Source organism: Orbicella franksi, chromosome 13 (assembly GCF_964199315.1).
Source record: "Orbicella franksi chromosome 13, jaOrbFran1.1, whole genome shotgun sequence".
Taxonomy (NCBI): Eukaryota; Metazoa; Cnidaria; class Anthozoa; order Scleractinia; family Merulinidae; genus Orbicella; species Orbicella franksi.
The window spans coordinates 2,583,803-2,605,194 of NC_138157.1; the positions used below are offsets into that span (position 1 = coordinate 2,583,803).

Consider the following 21,392-nt stretch of genomic DNA (forward strand, 5'->3'; position numbering starts at 1 on the left):
TTGAAAAAACGGGTGCGCGCGCGCAAACAACTGCAAATTTACCAAGGACAATTCAATACGTGCAATTTTGTCTAAGCGTAAAGTTCAATAAAGGGTTGAAAAATAATTGGAAACCGTTATTTGCGTTAATCTCTGTTAGAATTCTACTAAAACAATTAGATTATTCGCTCATAATCTAATTGTTAAACAGAAACACTCGTGAAAGTTTGGGAGAACTCGAAAAAGCTGTGGAAACACTCGCCTGCGGCTCGTGTTCCAACAGCATTTCTCGTTCTCCCAAACTTCCACTCGTGTTTCTATAGCTCGATAGAAACACGGTACATGTTTTCTATTTCATAAGTGTAATTTGCACTGGTGTTACACTTTTTGCATTGATTTTACACTTGAACTGCACTGCTCTCAGTCAATCAAAATCGAGTAATTTTTTCGTGTATATTATTAGTACTATAAGCCTTGCACCAAGACACGACGACCATCACCTTTTACCTTGCACATAATACATAATATCTTACTTTTCTCTAACTACTCTGCTCGTAGTAATAATGTCACTTCAATGGCTGTGTAATTCCTTTTTCAGCCAGCTGAGTCTTAACTCGGTCAAGGTAGCTGGGATCTGGGTAGCCACAACTGCAAAGTGGATAACAAAAACGTTTATAAGTTTCATGCACATGTGATGGCGTCCTCGGATATATGTTCTAAACTATGCATTCACTTCCTATTTTAATTTTACTAACCCTTATTCATGATTTGGCTATGAAAGATTTTCTTTACCCTGAGTGCTCGATCGCGAGAGTGCGTCCTTTGACCAAGTCATCTGTAAATCGATGGTGTAAACGAATGTGATTGCTAGTGTATTGGGAACTGGATTGAGATGTCTAAGTTAAAGACCACATCAGAGTCCCAGGGGTGTGTTCGTGAATGTGACATTTTCTTCTTGCAGAGCTTTTCTGAAATGACTGCAGACGGATAATAAAATGATAGGGCGGGGATACCTAGTGACGGGCTATATACGTGAAGTGTAGTTTCCCACCCAGAAAATGTGTTATATAAAGTAGATAAATAAACAATAGCCTCCATTTGGCGCGAAAATATGTTCGGGTGTTTGTCCGCGGACATTATCTGTTCCGAGAAAAGAACAGTTTTCCAAGAGCGAAGCTCGATGAAAACCGTGAGCTTCGAGGAACAGATAATGTCCAAGGACAAATATTGTTTTATATCCTTCAAATATTTTTCGCAGCACGTGGGATCTTCTGAAAACTACACGGGAAATATTACTAGGATATTCTCTAGTTTAGCTGGGTCATATTCAGTCACGTGGAGCGTAAGACCAAATCACCTGCGAGCGCAAAAGATTGGTGGATTATAATTAACAATTATTCCACATGCGCGCGTTGGATATGAGTTGGCTATGATTATCTCTTATGAAAGTGAATGAATTATTTGAATTATATGAATTATTTCATATAAACTTGATCATCTTTTATAATATGCTCGACAAAATTTAAAGTGTTTGATTGGTCAATAATGAGTGCATAATAGATTAAAGAGTACAAATGGAGGTTATAAAATGCAATGTGGAAGTTGCTATGGAAACTACAGGGAAAGCGCGAAGTTTAAAAACAAAAAGCAAAATGGCTGAGAGCCGGTATGCTTCGCCCGACGAAATAGTTGTTGACTGACTGAAACTAAATGCAAAAAGCCAAAACGCTACTACATCAACACAAACGTGGTTGAATGTCTGGGAAATATGGGTAAATGAAAGAAAATTCAACCTTAAATTGGAGGAGTACAAGCACGAAGATCTCGATAAAAAGTTACAAATGTTTTACGCTGAAATACGTACCAAAGATGGATTAGAGTACGAACCGGAGAGTTTGAAGTCCACGCTGGCAGCCCCCGGCATTTGAAAGAACATGGCTACAAGTACTCAATTATACGAGACCGTGAGTTTTATCAGTCCAAGTTAGTGCTCGAGGGAAAAATAAAACATCTTCGCCAGCAAGGAAAAGGGAAGAGGCCAAACACGGCAAGTGCACTGACAGCTGAAGAAGAAGAAATACTTTGGACGGCAGAAAATCTTGGCGATTCCAGTCCAAGAGTTCCTTCTCAGACGATGTGGTGGGTTTTAACTCAGCATTTTGGACTGAGGGGACGTCAGGAACACCATTCAATAGAAGTCGAAGACTTCGCATTTTGTGAAGACGACTGTGGCACGGAGTACATTACATTTAGAGAACATCCAACGAAGACAACACAGATCAGTTCATAACGTTGTCCTAAAACAATTCACGCTTGGTTTAGCCTTCACAAGGTTGTAATTGATTGGTTCGAATAAAACATGTGAGCAGTTTGGAAGCCATTACAGAGTTGCGTGTCCATAGAAGCGTGACGGTCGCGTTTCCTTGATTTTTTTTTTTTTTTTATAATTTTGTTGAGAATATTACAAATAAAAAATCGTATGATCACGCGTGCATTTCGTGATATATTGTTACTCGTGATGTTTTTCAAGTTCTTAAAAAACATCACTCGTGCCCATATATTCGCAATGCTTTCGTGTTCATACGATTTTCTATACATATCCAACAAGCGCGAGTGGAATAATTGTTTTATTAAAAACGCCCCCAAAATATAGAAAACTAAACTAAAATAAAATAAAGATGCCCCAAAAGGTCACTCGCACGCTTACCATACTCGTAAAGTATGGTATAGTGGCTCATAACCCATGATGGCTGAGCCTGTGAAAACTCTCGAATTGCATTATCCAATAATCTAGTGTTTAATAATTCCTGAGATTACTGACACCGCACAAATTATAGTGGTATATCCACCGTACAATAGAATGTCCACATCGTACATGCCTCTATACAGCGGAAAGAGCAGTTGATGTTGACTTTGCCAGTTTTATTTGAAAACGAATTTGGATACTAGAGGGGAATTCGGGCCTTTCAATTTGCTTCACTGGTGAATTTTGCTCTGCGTATTGTCAGCTTCGATTACACTGAGCCAGCCTCTGTTGAACTTGCTCACAATCCTTAATGTTTTTCGTTTGAAGTTTTTACCTCCTGACTCACATGTAAGCGACCGCGTTAGCGGAATGAATGAATGAATGAATGACTTCACTCAAGTGTCGGTAGTATTTAGCTTAAAAAAAAAAACTAATTGGGAACACTATTTACACAATAAAAATAGACCTTAGTTAAAGTTAAAATTATTTACAATTTAGTGAATGTTTAAAATAGATAAATTTATAAATTTATAAGTAAATGAAATTTATGAACTTAGTAAGATATAAAAAGCTTAAAAGATATCAAATATATAAAAAATGAAATTTAAAGTGGCCTAGCAGCATATATCACAGTTCTTACAATTATCTATCAAGTGTGATAGGTCTTTACTCTTAATACTAGGGGTTGCGGGCGGAGTGAACTGAACCTAACTTTTGCTTTCGTTGTTCATCTTATGCCATTACATATTAGCATGCTTGTCCACTGCTTAAGCATACTTTGTAGTGTAATACTTGTAAAAAAGGGACCCTCTGCTATTACTCTAAGATTTAGTTGTAGGTGTTATGGGCAAAATCGTACTTAGCTGGGCCTCCACTTCGATTTGTTTTCAGTTCGATGCCGTTCAAAATCATTCTGTTCTCTTCTCCGGTAGCTGGGCATTTCCCAATAGTGAATATCAACCGTTCATTAAAAGCTCTCCTCAGCAACTGGCACAATTCTTGTCCCGCTGGGTTGTTAGGGAGGTAGGATGTACAATATAGGCCCCGGAAAAGCTCTCCTGGATTTGGATGATCTGCACCTAATGTGAAGCGTACATAACTATTTAATCAAAATACGTGCAAACGAACAAGCCAACAAAATTGATTCATTGATACTGTACCTTGAATTCCTGAGTCAAAGTTGAAAGTCAGGACAATAGTTCCAAACTTCTCGTATCCCGGAAGTGAACTATATGACTCACTCCTCCAAGTCATGTACCCTACTGGCTGGTTTCCTCGAGGCAGATTCTCCTTCTTGCAAACTGGACAGCTCATCGTCTTCTCAAGAAAGTGTTTCGTGCAGGACTCGCAAAAAGAGTGACCACATTTGACTTGGCAAACAGGATCTTTGGTTAAATTCATACACATAGAACATGTTACTTCACCAGCTCGTATCTCGTAGAGCGGTTTTGAACCTAAAATTAAAATATATGGGTATTAAATGTATGATTCGCTTGTTACGGGTTAGGGAGTCACAAATAAAATCGTAAGGGCCCCGCACAGGTATTAGTCGCATGAAATGCTGTCAAATAGACTTAATCAACTATCGAATGGCAATGGGGCAATAAAGGAGTAGCAATATATTTTTGCCGGCATTGGTACTAAAAACCAGCTAATTTCGCAGGCTACTGTTAAATCTACAGCAAATAAAGCGTTCAGGGGTTAACCAAGTGGTCTTACAAAAGGTTCGGGTACATCTCAAGAAAGACAAATTTACCTGCGTCTGAGTGTGCAGCTCGTCGTTCTTCCACCATATCTCGTACATTGGCGCTTTCAAGTGAAGCTGTCGGTGTTAAGTTCTCGGACCCTGGAGACGTTTCAGGCTGATTAGAAGGCGATGGTTCTTTGGGATACGATGCCCCATCGTTTGTTGTGTTAGAGCTTGAAAGGTCAGCATGAATGTCTGTTTCTGGCTTATTCTCCTTCTGACTAGGTCCCGCGATGTTGTTCGTATTTTCATCTGTCGGAAGTTCCCTTCCATCGTCAGTCGTAGTTTTTTCAATTGTGTCTTTCTTGGTTTCCTCCGCCTCCGGGTCGGTAGCTCCATCTTTATGCGGTAATCTGCTACCGGGCACACCATTCAACTTGTCGTCATCACTTTTCTGACAGTTATCTTTTAATTCTTGGTTCTCTTCCTTAAAGGCTTCGTCACTGGATTCTTTTCCCGGCAATTCTTCCTCGCCCATGATTGATTCAGCAAGACCAGTGCTCTGATCGCCTTTCACTCTGTTACCATGGTTTCGTGCAAACTGTTTTCCTTCCGTTGTAACACATAGTCCAGGTGGTGAGGTATGATTAGCAAATGTGATACCCCTTGCTTTTCCATCGTAAGCACACGTTGTTTCCCTCCCTTTAGGTAATCGAGTGCTTTCGTTTGACTCAGATTTTGATGCTTCTTGGTGTAGTCTGCCACAAAAATTAGGTGCAAGAATGCCTCTTCCCCTTCCAGACGATGGTCTAGCTGAAGTTACAATGTTTGATGACTTTGAATTTTTCACCAAATGAGAGCCTTTTTCCATGTTCGAGTCATGACTTTCAGTTTGTGCATTTGACTTTTCGATGCCATTGGGTGGGTTGTCTTTGCTTGCATTTGGATAATTATTGTTGTTGAAAGGGAGCCCCTCCTTGACGCCAGCGGGTATCTCTTCACGCCGCTCGTTGTTCTCCGCGTTTGAACCAGCTCCTTCATTTGAGGATTCGACATTATCACTGTTTTCGCCGCTCTTGTTGGACCTTTTCGCCAAAGGAGAGCTTCCTAAGTTTTTTTCTTGGTTTGAGCCGGGAACGTCAGTTTCTACATTTGTCTTTTCGTTGTCATTGGGCAGGTTGTCTTTGCTTCCATTTGGAATATTTCTGTTGTTAGAAGGGTGCACTTTCTCGAGACTATCGGGCTTCTGTTCTCTTGGTTTGTTTCTCTCCGTGTTTGGATTAGCTCCGTCATTTGGTGACTCGACATTGTTGGAAGGGAGCCCTTCCTGGATGCCAGCGGGTATCTCTCCACGGTACTCGTTGTTCTCCGCGTTTGAACCAACTCTTTCATTTGAAGATTCGACATTATTACTGTCATTAGCGCTCTTGTTGGACCTTTTCGCCAAAGGAGAGCTTCCTAAGCCTCTTCCTTTGTTTGAGTCGTGAATGTCAGTTTCTTCATTTGTCTTTTCGTTGTCATTGGGCAGGTTGTCTTTGCTTCCATTTGGAATATTTCTGTTGTTAGAAGGGTGCACTTTCTCGAGACTATCGGGCTTCTGTTCTCTTGGTTTGTTTCTCTCCGTGTTTGGATTAGCTCCGTCATTTGGTGACTCGACATTGTTGGAAGGGAGCCCTTCCTGGATGCCAGCGGGTATCTCTCCACGGTACTCGTTGTTCTCCGCGTTTGAACCAACTCTTTCATTTGAAGATTCGACATTATTACTGTCATTAGCGCTCTTGTTGGACCTTTTCGCCAAAGGAGAGCTTCCTAAGCCTCTTCCTTTGTTTGAGTCGTGAATGTCAGTTTCTTCATTTGTCTTTTCGTTGTCATTGGGCAGGTTGTCTTTGCTTCCATTTGGAATATTTCTGTTGTTAGAAGGGTGCACTTTCTTGAGACTATCTGGCTTCTGTTCACTGGGTTTATTGCTCTCCATGTTTGGATCCGCTCCGTCATTTGGTGACTCGACATTGGAATTGTCTTCACCGCTCTTCTTGGATTGTTCCTCAGATGAATCGTCACATGAAGAAAAGGAAGGATGTCTTACAGGGACGTGTAACGCTGATGAAACTTCTTGTTCCTCATTAGATGAAGGTGGACGGAGTTCCTGGTGTGGCCAGGTTGTTGATGACGTCTCTTGAGAAGTGTAGCGTTTCAAAAACTCTTCTTGGAAGACACTGATTGTTTGGTCGTCAATGATAACAATACGCACGTCACGGAGAGTGCTGAATTCGGCGTCAGTGATGGAGCTAAATTCCTCGATTGCTTTGAACATCACTTGGGCGCAAATGCTTTTTGGCATGCCGAAAATACCAGAGCTTATTGCTGGAAGGGCAATGGACGAAAGTTTCAACTCTGCTGCAAGACAGAGGCTTTCCATGCATGCTCGCTGAAGAAGCGAAATGCTCCTTTGTCTGTTATGGTCATTCCATCTCGGACCAACCGTGTGTATGACATATCGACAAGAGAGATTACCACCCTTGGTATATACAGCATCGCCTACGTTAAGCGGCCGCTTATTTCTATGCAACATTATTTGCCTGGACTGTTCTTCAATCAGACGACCTCCTTTCCGCACTATTGCAGCTGCCACACCACCGCCGTGTTGAAGCCACTCGTTAGCTGCATTGACAATGGCATCCACCGTCTCGTCAGTTAAATCACTTTGGTATAGCGAAAAACTCACTCCATTACTCAAAATCTGCTTTAAGACCTGTGCAGGCAATGCCGAGAATTGATTATCCTGGAGAGTCTCATTGTGTTGTAGAGCACCAGGAGTCGTGGTTCTTTGATGACTGCGTCTGGTCTTTCTGCTACCACCTTGTTGTAATCCAAGCTTTTCCCTTAAGGCTTGCAGCGAACTCAGAATTTCATTCTTTTCTGCATAGACCACTAACTTGTTTTCTGCTATTTCGATAACCACATTATTTTCAGTTTCCACGGAATTAATCGCCTCGATTACCCCATCGTCTGTCCTTTCTATTTCAACTTCTTCTCGGCGCATGTTCGGAAAAACGCTCTGGTAAAGATCAATGAACGAGTCGCATCCTTCTTGATAACTTCGTGGATTGCTTGATGCTTTACTGGGACGCATTTGTACGTTGAACGCGTTTTCAAACCAGACGATCTTCAAGTCATACGTTTCTTCTATGTACCGAAGCTTGTTCTCGTGCACCCGTGTAATAAGCTTCATGAACTGTGGCTGCACCTCAAAGCTGTTTAGATCCTTAGTATCGAAATTATCAGAGACATCATTGTCCCAAGTTTCTGGAGAACTTTGCTGGGTCTGTGTTGTATCACTTTGAAGAATTGCATCATTTTCTCCTACTGATTTCTGCAGGACTGAAGAGCGTCGATGAAAAATGTCTTGAAGAAACGTTTGCGCGTTGAGAATCTGATTAAACGTTCCATAGAGAACACATTCCTTATTGGAAACATGGGAACATTCTACTTCCGTCTTATGCGTTAGGACTTCAAGTGCTTTTCCCCATTCTTGAGATGATAACGGAAAACTATCAAAGTTTACACGTGCCTTCACTAGCTGAAAAACCTAAAACAAAGCAAACAAATGGATAATATTACTTATTTCTAGGAGAAGTGATTAACGGCAATAACAACATATTCTTCGCATTTAAATTTGTCAGTTCGGTTTCAGAAATCAGATGACAAAGTTGCTAATTGGGGCAACAGATAGTAACACCACTCTTCTTTTTTGCAATCTGAGAAAATAATACGCATCTTATTTCTGAGCGAGACATTACAAAAAAGAACGATTTGTATCTTACCTCAGGAGGATCATCCGGGATCAATTTGTGAAGCTTTAATGTTGATCCCCCAAGTATGTGAGAATGTTCTAGTACTGTTTTCACATCTAGATAGGTTAAGGAAAAACAACCATTACATGAGAAGTCATCCTAACAAGCAGTTACTCGCAGTATTTTGTATTTGTTTTCACCTACTTTAGAAAGTTAACAATATTTCTCGAAAATTCTCTGCAGCTTAAACAAAGCACTCCCGCAAGAAATCCCCCCAGCGAAGCGGGGTACACCTTTCAATGAGTTGATCAGCTTCCCTTTTTAGCTTTTACAATTTAACATTAAACAAAAACAAACAAACTAACAACCAAAAAAATAAGCAAACATCGATCTTTTATACTTGCGCCAAATGAGAGAACGTTTGACTCGCTGCTGTCCGTTAGTCCAGCGTTTTAAGCCCGTTTCTCATTTAATATAAAACAAAAAATACAGTTGAACCCCCACTAAGGGCTATCATCTTACAACAGCCACTTTTTCATGTCCTGGCGGACGGCCCATATATCCACTCTTATTAGTTTAACCGATCCACATCGACAACGGCAACTAAAGCGCGTCCCAACTGCCAAAATAACTTCTCCACAACGGCCCGTTAATCAACGACTGACAAACAGTGTATACAAGAACCCATTTTTTTGTTGTGAAAGGTCGCGAAACCTGTTCCGTACCGCGCGTTGGTCTCTGTTACAGTTTAGCTTCGGTTTTATTGATAACTCTTGATTGTGTTAAGTATTTATATGCTACAATAAGCATATAAATTTTGTATCCCCCGTTCCCCCAAAAAGAAACAAAACCAGGTGTCATATTACCCCTTTTTCTCCCCACAACCGCCACCTCCATACAACAGCCACTTTCCTCTGCCCCAAGGAAGACGTTATGCTAACGTTCGACTAGACACCCGCGAAGGATATATTTGTTCGTCATTTTGTTTGAATTGGACCCCTTGACAGGGTGCAGATGAATTGTTCCTCTTCCTTACATCATTTGCTTGAACGATCCAAAGAAACCAAAGCATAAAAATGGAAATGGTTGAATAGAGTTATAGGGGATTTTCTGTCAATAGGGAGACTCAAAACAAATCCTTGTCAGGTGCATTGTTGAGCATTTCTTTTCCTTTTTTCCTTTGTTTTGAGCCTTGCTCCTCTTACTTACGTCTTTTGACAGCCTCAGTAACAACATTTCACGACCTACGACGTAACCACCGTAAAAGGGTTTCCAATTTTACCTAAAGCAAGCATCAGTTTTTTAGCCCAAGGGCGAATTTTTGTTTTTCCGTTCGCACAGAAGTCTCACAATAAGCGTCTTATCTAAAAGACACTACAGATTTTATTAATTTCATTGAAAAGACGAAAGTGAATAAACAAACATTCCTTGTATCAATGGACGTAACAAGTCTATATACTAATATACGACAAGAAGAGGGTATAACTACAGTATGCAGAGCATACGAAAACTTTCACAGAAATAACCCTCCTATCCCCACACAATATCTCAAAGAAATGCTAAGCCTGATACTGAAAGAAAATTCTTTCCAATTCAACGGTAAGAATTATCTACAAATCCACGGTACCGCCATGGGTACTAAAATGGCCGTTGCTTTTGCAAATATTTTTATGGCCAATATCGAAACAGAGATTCTTAGCAATAGCGTCGCAAAACCCACAATCTGGAAACGATATATTGACGATATTTTTTCTTTGTGGGATGTCAGCCAACCTGATATAGACAAGTTCATCGAACAAGCAAACTCACATCACCCTACAATCAAATTTACAGCTGAAATTTCAAATACTGAAACTACATTTCTGGATACAGTTGTATACAAAGGCAAACGATTTAGAGATCAATCCATCCTGGATATAAAAACACACTTTAAGCCAACTGAAACCTTTCAATACACTCATTTTTCCTCTAGCCACCCACCGGGTGTCAAAAAGGGATTCGTGAAGGGCGAAGCTCTAAGACTCTTACGAACTAACTCTTCAAGAGCAACATTTGAAGAGAACATTTACAAATTCAAATCACGTCTCCTTGCTAGAGGTTATCCAAAAAATCTGATCGAAACACTCCTTTCAGATATTAAATTCACAGAAAGGGAATCGGCGCTAAGACAAAAACATGAAAGCCGGAAAGAACTCTTGCCTTTTGTAACACAATATCAACCATCAGTGCCCAACCTCAAAAATGTTTTAATGGAAAAATGGCACTTGATACAAAATCAGCCTTCTCTACGGCAAATTTTCAAAGAGCCACCACTAATATCGTATAAAAGAGGTAAATCCCTAAAAGACATACTCGTAAGAGCAAAACTATAAAGGGGTCATATATTACATGGTACAAAAGTTTCCATTGTTAGAAGTTGTGCAGGCCTGTCACTCCTTGCTAATTCCTACTATTACTATTACTATTACTATTACTATTACTATTACTATTACTATTACTATTACTATTACTATTACTATTACTATTACTATTACTATTACTATTACTATTACTATTACTATTACTATTACTATTACTATTACTATTACTATTACTATTACTATTACTATTACTATTACTATTACTATTACTATTACTATTACTATTACTATTACTATTACTATTACTATTACTATTACTATTACTATTACTATTACTATTACTATTACTATTACTATTACTATTACTATTACTATTACTATTACTATTACTATTACTATTACTATTACTATTACTATTACTATTACTATTACTATTACTATTACTATTACTATTACTATTACTATTACTATTACTATTACTATTACTATTACTATTACTATTACTATTACTATTACTATTACTATTACTATTACTATTACTATTACTATTACTATTACTATTACTATTACTATTACTATTACTATTACTATTACTATTACTATTACTATTACTATTACTATTACTATTACTATTACTATTACTATTACTATTACTATTACTATTACTATTACTATTACTATTACTATTACTATTACTATTACTATTACTATTACTATTACTATTACTATTACTATTACTATTTTTACTATTATTATTATTATTTTAAGTCCTTAAAGTCTTGCCGCTTTTAACTTATGGTGCCGAGTTCAATCCATGAGCCTAGGGCAGTCATAAGTCTGCTGGATTACTTGATGGATAGAGTCCTCCTAAGTATGGAGTCCTCCTAAGTATGTGAGCAGTTCAATTATCATCATCATCATCATCATCATCATCATTTTCATTATCATTATTACGTCAATCGTGCATCTATCCTCATAGGTAAGAACCAATCAGATTATAGGCAAGAACCAATCAAAATGCGAGAATAATTTGGGTTATTATATAATTTTCTATTGAACTCATAATATAATTGTTGAATTTAAATGAAGCCCTTAGAACGCGCTCTCTTACAGGCCGTTTTCTAAAAATAATACAACCCGCCACTCCGTCGCTACCTCTCCCCTCTAAAAAATAATACAACCTGCCACTTCGTCGCCACCCTTCCCGCTTTATCATGTAAAATATTTCTTGAAGTTCTCCTAATTGTGGCAAGTATTATTTTTGCAAAGAAGGCATCAAAGCCACCTTGCTATTTATCGCACGTTCAAATGTGACGTATGACGAATATTCCATATATAAGCGGTTGAATCCGAACTGAAACTAACTGAAGAAACCGGAAGTGAGTTATGTTGAAAATTTATAATAGCAGGGAACTATACGTCGGAAACACTTGTAGTTTCGGGCAAGTAATAGCTAGACAAGACAAGGAATGCACAAACCTTCGATTTTGTCGTACGTTATAACGGCTGTTCCTTCCTTCGGAATGTTTAGATCATTGATTTCACCTCCGCCATTCTTTCGCCGCTGGAAATGAATCATAACATCTTCCTTTGTGGTCTGTGGCGATATGTTTGATACCACAATACTCCTTGCCGCTTGCTCTTCCTCAAGAAGCTCTATTTTTGGTACATTGGAGAGACATTTGCCTAAAACGCCCGACATTTTGGGTTACGGCCACGAAAACCACATGCAAGCCAGCGTAGACGATCTCACTAACGCTTTCGATTTTCCGAGAAACGAAGGAGGGAGACTGGGACAAAGCTTCTCCTGCTACGTCGATAGACAAAGCCTGCGTGTTCCTTGAATCTTCCTGCCGTTTGATCCGTAAATGTAGGGCAAGATTCTTCACTCTAACTGATCAGAAATGTTCTCATTATCGCTCTAACTATAGCTGAAGGAGAAATATTTCTTTGGCCTTTCGATTTGGACAGTTTCAATCAGTAACATCATAGGGGATTCCCGGAAAGCGAAGACTTCCGCTTTCAATTTCTCAGAAAGCAGTCGCATATTTAAGTTCGTCCTGCATAAGAGCTTGAACGAACATGGCCGAGAAGATGGCAAACGCAGAAGAAACTGCTGGATCGTTAGTTGTTCAGGTGGAAGGCGACATTCACATGGACCCGGCTTTAGTTTCTCGCAGCGTTTATGTCACTGGTTATAAATCGACAACAAAATCGGAAGACCTAATTATTCATTTTCAGCGTTCGAGAAACGGCGGCGGTGATATCGACAGCATCGTCATCAGTAAGCGAGGAGCTGCAGTAATAACATTTGAAAGCCCTGAAGGTAAAATGTTTATGGTTAAATTGAGTCCTCAGTTCATATTTAGAAGACTCAAGCCTCGTGTCGGAACATTACGGTTATGAAAGGAGTATGTTTAATCACTGCGTTACTTGTCTAGAAACCTAATATGCAGTCAGGATGTCTTTCATTTTCGATAACAGTTAGAAGCGGCACCGTGTTACATTTTCCTTTCCGATAATTCAGGCTTTAGAAATGGCTCAGTCTTTCAGGGATCATTATTTTGGTGCTCAGTTTTCTCCAAACATATTCTTTTGAGATGATAGCAAACATTAAAAAATGCGACCTTCTTTCTACACGCAGCCGAATTAATTGAGCATGTAAATTTAGACGGGACTCGTTAATAAACTTTTGCAAACGCGGTGAATATTTATTCGTTAAAGCTTAAACCTGATAAGTGAGTCTACACATCTGTAAAGAACGCAGAACTGGAAGATCTTTTTTAGTTTCAATTTATTTTATTTTGCATGTGCACAATAATCAGTAACGGGTATAGAGACAAACGACATACAGTAGCTCTCATGGAGATTAAAACTGTCGCACAATAACGGTTGCGCTCCATGACACATTGCGCCCGCACGACCTTAGTTTTTAAAGCATAGTTATATTCTCCAAAGTAATCATGGGGATCTTCAGCTCAGTAAAGAAGTCATTACGTGGGTTTATCAGAATCACGAGCCTGTAACTCTCCTTTAGTTCGATTTAGTGTTGTGTTACACTAGATGTATAGTATCTTTGTTCATATCATTGTTTAACTTACTAAATTTGGCACAATTATTGGTGTCTTCAATTTACTTTTAGCATTATGTTATACTGCTCGGGCTGCACTGAGTGTGTAGAGATGCAAAACAGTATTTTTATCTACTTGACCCAATCTCTAAAACAGAAAACAACCAGGTCCTTTGTACTACTGTTAGCAAGCAAAATTAACCCTACAGTCACTGATTTGAGACAACATGTCGTCTTCTGCAGTGTTCTTTTTCACCACACACATTCTCCCCAAGTAATAATTCATTATAACTGCATGAGCACTTTGATTATATTCATTTTACTGAGTGACACCTTTCATGATTTGCAAACAACAAATCAAGAAATATTTAGTGATTCTTACAGTTTCCTTGTACAGATCTATTTCTCTTTAAATGCAAGCAAATTTAAAATCAGCTTCAATGGATGCTGTTAATACATCTAAGGTATTCTCTTGTGCCATCAGTTGTGAAAACAGTTCTACAGAAGAAACAGGAGTTTCAAGGAACGACTTTAATTGTGAAACCATATGACGAAATCATGGAGAAGGATAATCAGGACTATGAGGTATTCCATAACTGGTGCAATACTTTGTATAGTTTTTCTTCACTGAATAAAAGGTGATATTTGCACCTTGTTTTCGGTTAAATATACACTGTATATGAACTGATTTGTTTGCAAATGTGATTTTTCTCTTAGTCAGGGTGCCTGTGAGTCCACGAAGTGTTATTGTTCTCAGTATTTTTCAAGTTTGCAAACCAATATCATTTTGAGAAACTGGACATTCTTTTTATTTTTCTCCATCTAAAAATTCTTCTTTGGCAGGTTTTATAGAACGTCATTAAAACATATTTATTCTTTACAGCAGTGCAATGTGGGTCCAACTTACAACAACGTTTTTTTTCCCTTTAATTAAGGTATTTGAGCTGGTTTCTGCAGAACTTTGTTTAGAAACGGTGGAACTCCTCACCCGTGGGCAAACGAAAACCCTCTTAGACGAAATTGCTGGCAAAACTGGTATTAAGTGGATTGAAGTCAGTGAAACTTTCACTATGTCAGGAGGTTTCAAGCAAGTGGAGCTGTCCCGTACCTACTTGCAACAGGCTATAAATCAGTCTGGTGAAATAGCTGTATTTAGTGGCCTGAAAAGAAAAATGACGCAACCTCATAAGCATGATGAAATCGAGTCTCAGTTTGGAGGCGATGAAAACGATGGAGGTCTGAACCAAGCCAGCACCACGGCAATCGCTTCACAAAATGGGGTACACCGCCAAGACCAAGAACCACACAAAACACAGATCAACCACGTTGCTTCTGTTACACCCCCTGTCATTCAATACTTTGAAGTCGAGCCGAAGTTTATAAAAGTTTTTGTCAAGGCACATAAAACTGAAGTGGATGAGATTGAAGCCGAATATCATGTGGGGGTACCAAGAGAGGCCAAAGGAGGCAAAATCAGCCTAATACCAAAGGATGGGTGCAGCGGTGACCAATACGACAAGGCTTGCGACCTGTTCATTAACTCGTACCAACAAATGACTCAGGCAATGAAGATGGAACGTTTCTCCCTGAAAAAAGAAAAAAATGTTGTCCGTGCTCGAAATAAAATTCATGAAATGAGTAAAACTTTTCCAGTCTGTGTCGAGTTGTCAAGGGATCAAAAGCGCTGGGAGCTGTATGGAGAAGAACGCCATTTGGAGGCAGCCCTGGAATTTCTTAGCAAGGAGGGGATAGAAATAAAGAGGGAATCAGGAAAAGATAAGCGTACTGAAGAATTTCAAGAGTCAAGCCACGATGAGGAGGAAATGGATGTGGACCCTCCAGATCCTTCCAGAGGGTTCCAAAGTAAAGATCTACTAGAAACCTACATAGGTTAGCAATACTTTTTCCATCTTGGTGAATAGAATTTAGTAAACATTATGTAACATTATTCATTAGGTAAAGTAAGGTAAAGTCTGCATACGAGCCAAGTGGCCCATCAGGCCGGAGCTTATCCCGGTTTCTGTAGCATGAAGCGACTAGGAGTATTTCTACTCCCCCCTGGATGGGATGCTAGTCCATCGCAGGGTTACCCCCAGCATTAAGTTCGCCGGTACCCATTTATACACCTGGGTGGAGAGAGGCACTGTGAGAGTAAAGTGTCTTGCCCAAGAACACAACACAATGTCCCCGGCCAGGGCTCGAACCCGGACCGCTCGATCCGGAGACGAGCGTACTAACCATGAGGCCACCGCGAAACATTATTCATTAAGGTAATGTTAAATGACCCTTCAAACTATAATTTGCTCTGTTAATATAAACGAAAAAAGGGTCCCTAAATCGTGATACAGGTCTCACACTTAAATTGTGGAGGTTTTGTGTAAGCTTCCACCTGGAGTAAGGAAATTTTTAGATACGTCAAAAGTGTGAGAAAGTATAATTACGCTATTACATTACTAGTTCGTATATTTTGCTTTCATCTAGTTTTTGGGGAGACTATTGAGGCCTCCTCACCAGCTTCTATTTTTCTGCCTGTCGTCACATTTTTGTTTTAAGGCAGGACAGATATATCCCACGACTGAGAAGGCCGTAAACTAATCCGTCAATTTACGTGGAAAAACTCTCTGTAACTCATCTTTTCTCTCGGTAGGTGGTGTTAAACTGTCTGTTTACAAGGGAGATCTTACCAGTGAACGGGTTGATGTCATTGTAAACGCCGCTAACAATCGCCTGCGACACGAAGGAGGTGTGGCTAAGGCCATACTTGACATAGGAGGAAAGGTAATCGAGATAGAGTCAAACAAGATTATAGCAAAACGCACATCATTGAAAGATGGTGAAGCAGTTAAAACAAGTTCCGGATATCTACCTTGTAAGAAGGTTGTCCATGCTGTAGGACCAGTTTTCCGAAACGTAGGATTGTCCCAAAGCAGGTATCTCCTTCGCCGGGCCTGTTTGAACAGCTTAAACCTCGCACAAGAAGAGAAAATGACCTCCATAGCATTACCAGCCATTGGCTCCGGCAGTTATGGCATGCCGAAAGACGAATGTGCCAAAGCCATGTTTGATGCCGTTGAGAACTTTATTAAACAAGGCAACCCAAAGAAGAAAACGATCATTGATATTAGATTCGTGAATATTGACGATCTCTCAGTTCAAGCCTTTAGGACGGAGTTCATCAATAGGTATGGAAACAACCAAGAACATTCCGGCAGATCTGTGAAAAGGCCACCAGATGCCACCAACTCAATGCCTTCGTCTTCAAGGCCAAATCGTGGTAAAGACAAGAACAGCTCTGGCAACAATCGGTCATCAACGAAACAGGGTAACGTGGTTAGCAGCCATCATCAGAATACTTCAGGTAGTTCTGTTGCTACAAATGATCACTTTCTCAGTAATTCCAATCTACCGTTACTTCCAAACACATCTTACAGTAGTGCAGTGAAGAGCAATACGGGCGGAGGTACTGAAACAAGATCGCCAACAGCTCAGGAGCCTGGAGGTGCAGGGAAGAAGGGATATTATCCCTCCAATTTGGCCACGACGGACCGGAAAAATGAAGGTATGGCAATACCAAATAAACCAAACATGTTAACCTTATTTAAATGAAGGGCGATTATTTTGTGTGTTTTAGGCTGCAGTTTTCCTCTCTAAAATAAAAACTGTTCATGACGTTTATTTCTAACATTAGACAGCGTTTGCAAGATCAGTAACAAATTGGCAAAGAAACAGGCATGTTTAAACCAGAAAGAATCAAGAAAAGAGACATCACAACTCGCCTGCACCCTGATTAAGTCATTATAGACTCATTAGGCTTCTTACCTCAACGGCAGAATGTGCACTTGTATTTTTTATTCCTCTCCATAAATTGAAGCGTTCAATAAATTATATCCTTGTCTTTGCTGGTCTGACAAATATAGACAAGGGTACTGAACATGCAAGTTCACATTAAGAAGCAGAAACCTGATAGACTGGATGCCAGAATAGTAATACTACTATCTCGTGTAATTCCGTGCGAAACATAGAATCTTCAAACATCCGGGTTATCGTAATCTTTGTAATCAAAAGTGAACATTACATCCTGGTGTCTTGGTGAAATGCAGTAGTAGTCAGCGTTATCATATCGAAATAGCGAGTCACTACTTACAGGGTAAGCTGAGCTTTTAAGCCAGCCTGGTTTTCATATGCCTTGAGAATGCCTTTGACATCATCACCCACACTGCATGGGGATACTGGCCAAATGCGTGACAACATCTGTCCAAATAGCAAATTGCCCCAGGGCTTTACCACCTATGTACTTGCGAGCTTGATTTGATTTTAACTTCGCAGACATCATCAGAGTCCTTAAGATATAAGTGCGGTAGAACGATTAACTTGAATATCATCTTGACATATGGGCAATTGCCAAGGGGGGAGGGGGGGGGGGACTCGTAGTGTTACGTAGGCATAGGGAAGAAACAGCGCAAAACGTTTTGGGGAATTATTAGAAGTGAAGAGGTACCTTATAATTTATGGCAGTGCCAGCTGACCTGGCACTGGTTGGCGTGAAACCCTGAAAGACATTTTAGCAGAAGCCAGATTTCTGGACGCGGCGGCTTGTGTTGGCCATCATTGGCGTCTCTTACAATGATAACCGACACACTAAATTATTTCAAGTTTTAATTTCTTGAACTAACAGATTCTGCAGCTGGCGGAGCAGGCTCAGAAGCTGAATGCCCCATCTGCCTCGATACCGTGACAAATGCACGGACTTTGAAGTGTAAACACGTCTTCTGTACAGACTGCGTGGAGATTGCGCTAAAGCATGACAACAGATGCCCCGTGTGTAAAGAAGTGCAGGGCGTTATGAGAGGAAATCAGCCTGCAGGACAAATGCAGTTTCAAAGAAGACCTGAACGCCTTCCTGGCTATAACGGTAACATTACATTAATAATTTTAACTATAAAAGGTTTAACGAACAATCATTATGTATTTATGAGGGACCTTTCAATGCATATAAACGCACAGCCAATCCATATGTAACCCACTAAAATGACCTTAAAGCAAACCAAAAAGCCCACGCTTTATGAGATGTTTGGAGTATGCTTTAAGGGCATTTGATCAAAGTAATATAAAGCCCTCAGTACGCGAAGGTTGTGGATGTTTTAAACTGTGCGGTTCTGCACTTGTTAATGGCGACGCCGAAACGTCGTAGACAAGCGTTTATATTTCTTTCAAAATATTTCTCCGTATTTTCTTCAATTTGAACAAAAGTGTCTCAATATAATTAAGCACCCTGGCTGTGGGTCTACAACTGCTGGGTAATGGGTCAATATAAGATGAAGTATACTGCAGAGGGCGCTATTTCTGCCATCGACCTGTCTACAAACAGCTTCATGCTGCTTAAACGTATTGGATTGACATGTAAACAAGCCGCTTAACATCCCCCCCGCCCCCCCTCCGCCCCTGCCTTAAACAGTTCTGTATGTATGTCGTCAAAATTGGAAGAGATCTTCTGGGCAACTGTCGCCGTATTGTACGTACAGCACGACCAGCATTGAGGTGGGTTCTGACTTGCTAAATGCATGTGTAACTTTTCTTCTAGATCTTTTCTGTGCGTAACACTTTCCGGTGTTATCGTAACAATAGTAAGAATAACACAAGCAACAACTAATTTTGTTTTCAATTCTGTACGTCACTGATCTGCAGATTGTGGTACAATCGTCATCGACTACTATTTTCCATCGGGAACTCAAGGCAGGGAACATCCTAACCCTGGCCGAAGGTACGACGGCACCGGACGTACTGCTTATCTTCCTGATAACCGAGAAGGTAATGAGGTCCTGCAGCTTTTGAGAAGAGCTTTTGATGCTCGATTGGTTTTTACTGTTGGAACCTCGGTAACATCAGGACTGCAAAACCAGATCACGTGGAATGATATCCACCACAAGACTAGCGTGCATGGAGGTCCTCAGGGGTAGGTATTTGACGTGGATATTTTACTGCAAGCTGTTGTTAGCTTTTTCAGACAATAGAGACCCTGTCGTTGACTTTCCTTCAGTATGGGAATTTATTTATTGTACATTTTGTGAGAGAGTCATGTTCTCTTCAGCGTCCTGTTAATTAGAAAATTTTTCATGCTAACAACTGATACATCATTAAACGTAACCGGCTTTCACGCGGCTTTAAGATGAAATGTAACTGATTTTGAGTAAAATTTATACAGATTTGGATATCCAGATCCTGACTATCTGAGGAGGGTCAAAGAAGACCTGGCTGCTAAAGGAATCCGCTGATTGAAAGCAATCCTACGTCGGAGTTATTGTATCTCTTTACAGTAGTATTGAAAGATTAGGCAAAAAGCAACTTAATTTAAATCACAGGCTTACCACCTCGAATCGGGTTGATAAGATTCTGCTAAGTAAACAGTTACCCTCGTCTTCGCGGGCTCAATTTTCTTTCCTTCTCGAGAGACGTGCGAGACTGGACCTAGTTTGGTTAATGTTGTCGCACCAAAGGTGAAACCCAACTACTAATCGTTGGCATCACGGGCTTCGTGGTCATAATAGAACAGTTCGGGTCAAAACTAAGACTGTTTCTCGTGAAGGAAGAACACAGTTGGCGCGTCTAGTAATAATATTCATTTGCATGCTTGAGTAAAACCTTTTCTGGTTAAAATTTAAATCTGCTGGCCTTGTTTAAAGCCAGAACAAGCTACGAACCAAATTAAGGCATTTCGTTTAAGTTTGAATGCAATATACGTGTGTTGCGCAAAATAGTGAAAAAAGCAGTCTTTAGTGGATGACGTTTCATAAAAAGTGAGTTAATAGGTTTCACGTTAGTTCTTTACAGTTTCAAACAGTTGCATTTAAAGCACATAATGAGACAAGATTAGTGTTTTGCAGACCTTGCTGGATTTGTGGTGAATTTTACCGGAATACTGGTGAAAGTCGTTTGTCGATAGTTTTACTGATTGATGTAACTAATGAATTTATCATGTCAGCGTTCAAGATATGGGGATAACGTATCAATGTGATATCGTATGTCCCTGAATAGTCTACTGAATTCTACCTAGCTTGGCGATGTTGCTGTGTGTAGTTTTATGTCATCTTGGATTAGTTTAACATGTAAAGGCAACAAAGCATATTTGTAGATATGGTAGTCTAGCAGAGTATACCCGGCTGATTCATCTTTTCTTGTTAATTAAAAATACTTAAAAAGACTTGTGACTGAATTGAAGTTAAAGTTAGTTCGGAATCTATCTGAATCATCACAGAGCAGATTGTTCTTTTTCAAAGCGCCATGGTCTTGTCCAGCTTACGAAATGGCGAGAACTCAGTACGGAAGGTAAAATACAATACAGTTGCCACAACCCCCTCGCTCCCGGGAAACGCCCATGTGAAATGATCTGGGATGCCTCCTTTTGCTTGAAAGTTTTATTTACCTCTGAAAGATAATTGCAAAAACAATTTCATGCCTGAGCGGTCTGGACCACCAACGCAGTATGATGACGCTTTTAATTTCTTCTTCACCCCTGAGCTAGCCCTTCACGGCTAAAATCCTACACCTCGAAGCCTTCCAGCCTTTCCCATGGAATATCTTTCCGGTAGGCAACACCGACATGGTGGTTTTGAAGAGCAAGTGACTGGGATTCAGTAAAGAGAGCAGTACTTTTTGACTAGAGCCATCTTAAAAAATTCGAGAAGCCCCTTCACCTCCTTCTCCCTTTGTCCTCTCTCTTTCCAGTATTTCGTCGAATTTCACGTAATACTGGCTTCGG

General features: G+C 40.0%; 3 protein-coding genes across 3 annotated transcripts; 2 read left to right on the top strand and 1 right to left on the bottom strand.

Annotated features, from left to right (window-relative positions):
* Positions 1 to 463: 463 nt before the first annotated feature.
* Positions 464 to 12,306, bottom strand: LOC145466150 (uncharacterized). Its single transcript, XM_081449915.1, has 6 exons — positions 12,046 to 12,306; positions 8,237 to 8,322; positions 4,482 to 8,001; positions 3,886 to 4,179; positions 3,585 to 3,804; positions 464 to 627 (listed from the first exon to the last, which is right to left on the bottom strand). Exons 1-6 carry the CDS (start codon positions 12,266 to 12,268, stop codon positions 546 to 548), a joined length of 4,425 nt encoding a protein of 1,474 aa, XP_081306041.1. The 5' UTR covers positions 12,269 to 12,306; the 3' UTR covers positions 464 to 545.
* LOC145466381 (uncharacterized) lies at positions 9,705 to 10,651 on the top strand. The gene has a single exon (XM_081450098.1). The coding sequence runs from the start codon at positions 9,763 to 9,765 to the stop codon at positions 10,576 to 10,578; it is 816 nt and encodes a 271-aa protein (XP_081306224.1). The 5' UTR covers positions 9,705 to 9,762; the 3' UTR covers positions 10,579 to 10,651.
* Positions 12,307 to 12,436: 130 nt separating the features above from the next.
* LOC145466352 (uncharacterized) lies at positions 12,437 to 21,236 on the top strand. The gene is made up of 7 exons (XM_081450066.1): positions 12,437 to 12,892; positions 14,121 to 14,221; positions 14,572 to 15,526; positions 16,284 to 17,195; positions 18,312 to 18,548; positions 19,322 to 19,589; positions 19,839 to 21,236. The coding sequence occupies exons 1-7, from the start codon at positions 12,649 to 12,651 to the stop codon at positions 19,906 to 19,908; spliced, it is 2,787 nt and encodes a 928-aa protein (XP_081306192.1). The 5' UTR covers positions 12,437 to 12,648; the 3' UTR covers positions 19,909 to 21,236.
* The last annotated feature ends 156 nt before the right edge of the window (positions 21,237 to 21,392 follow it).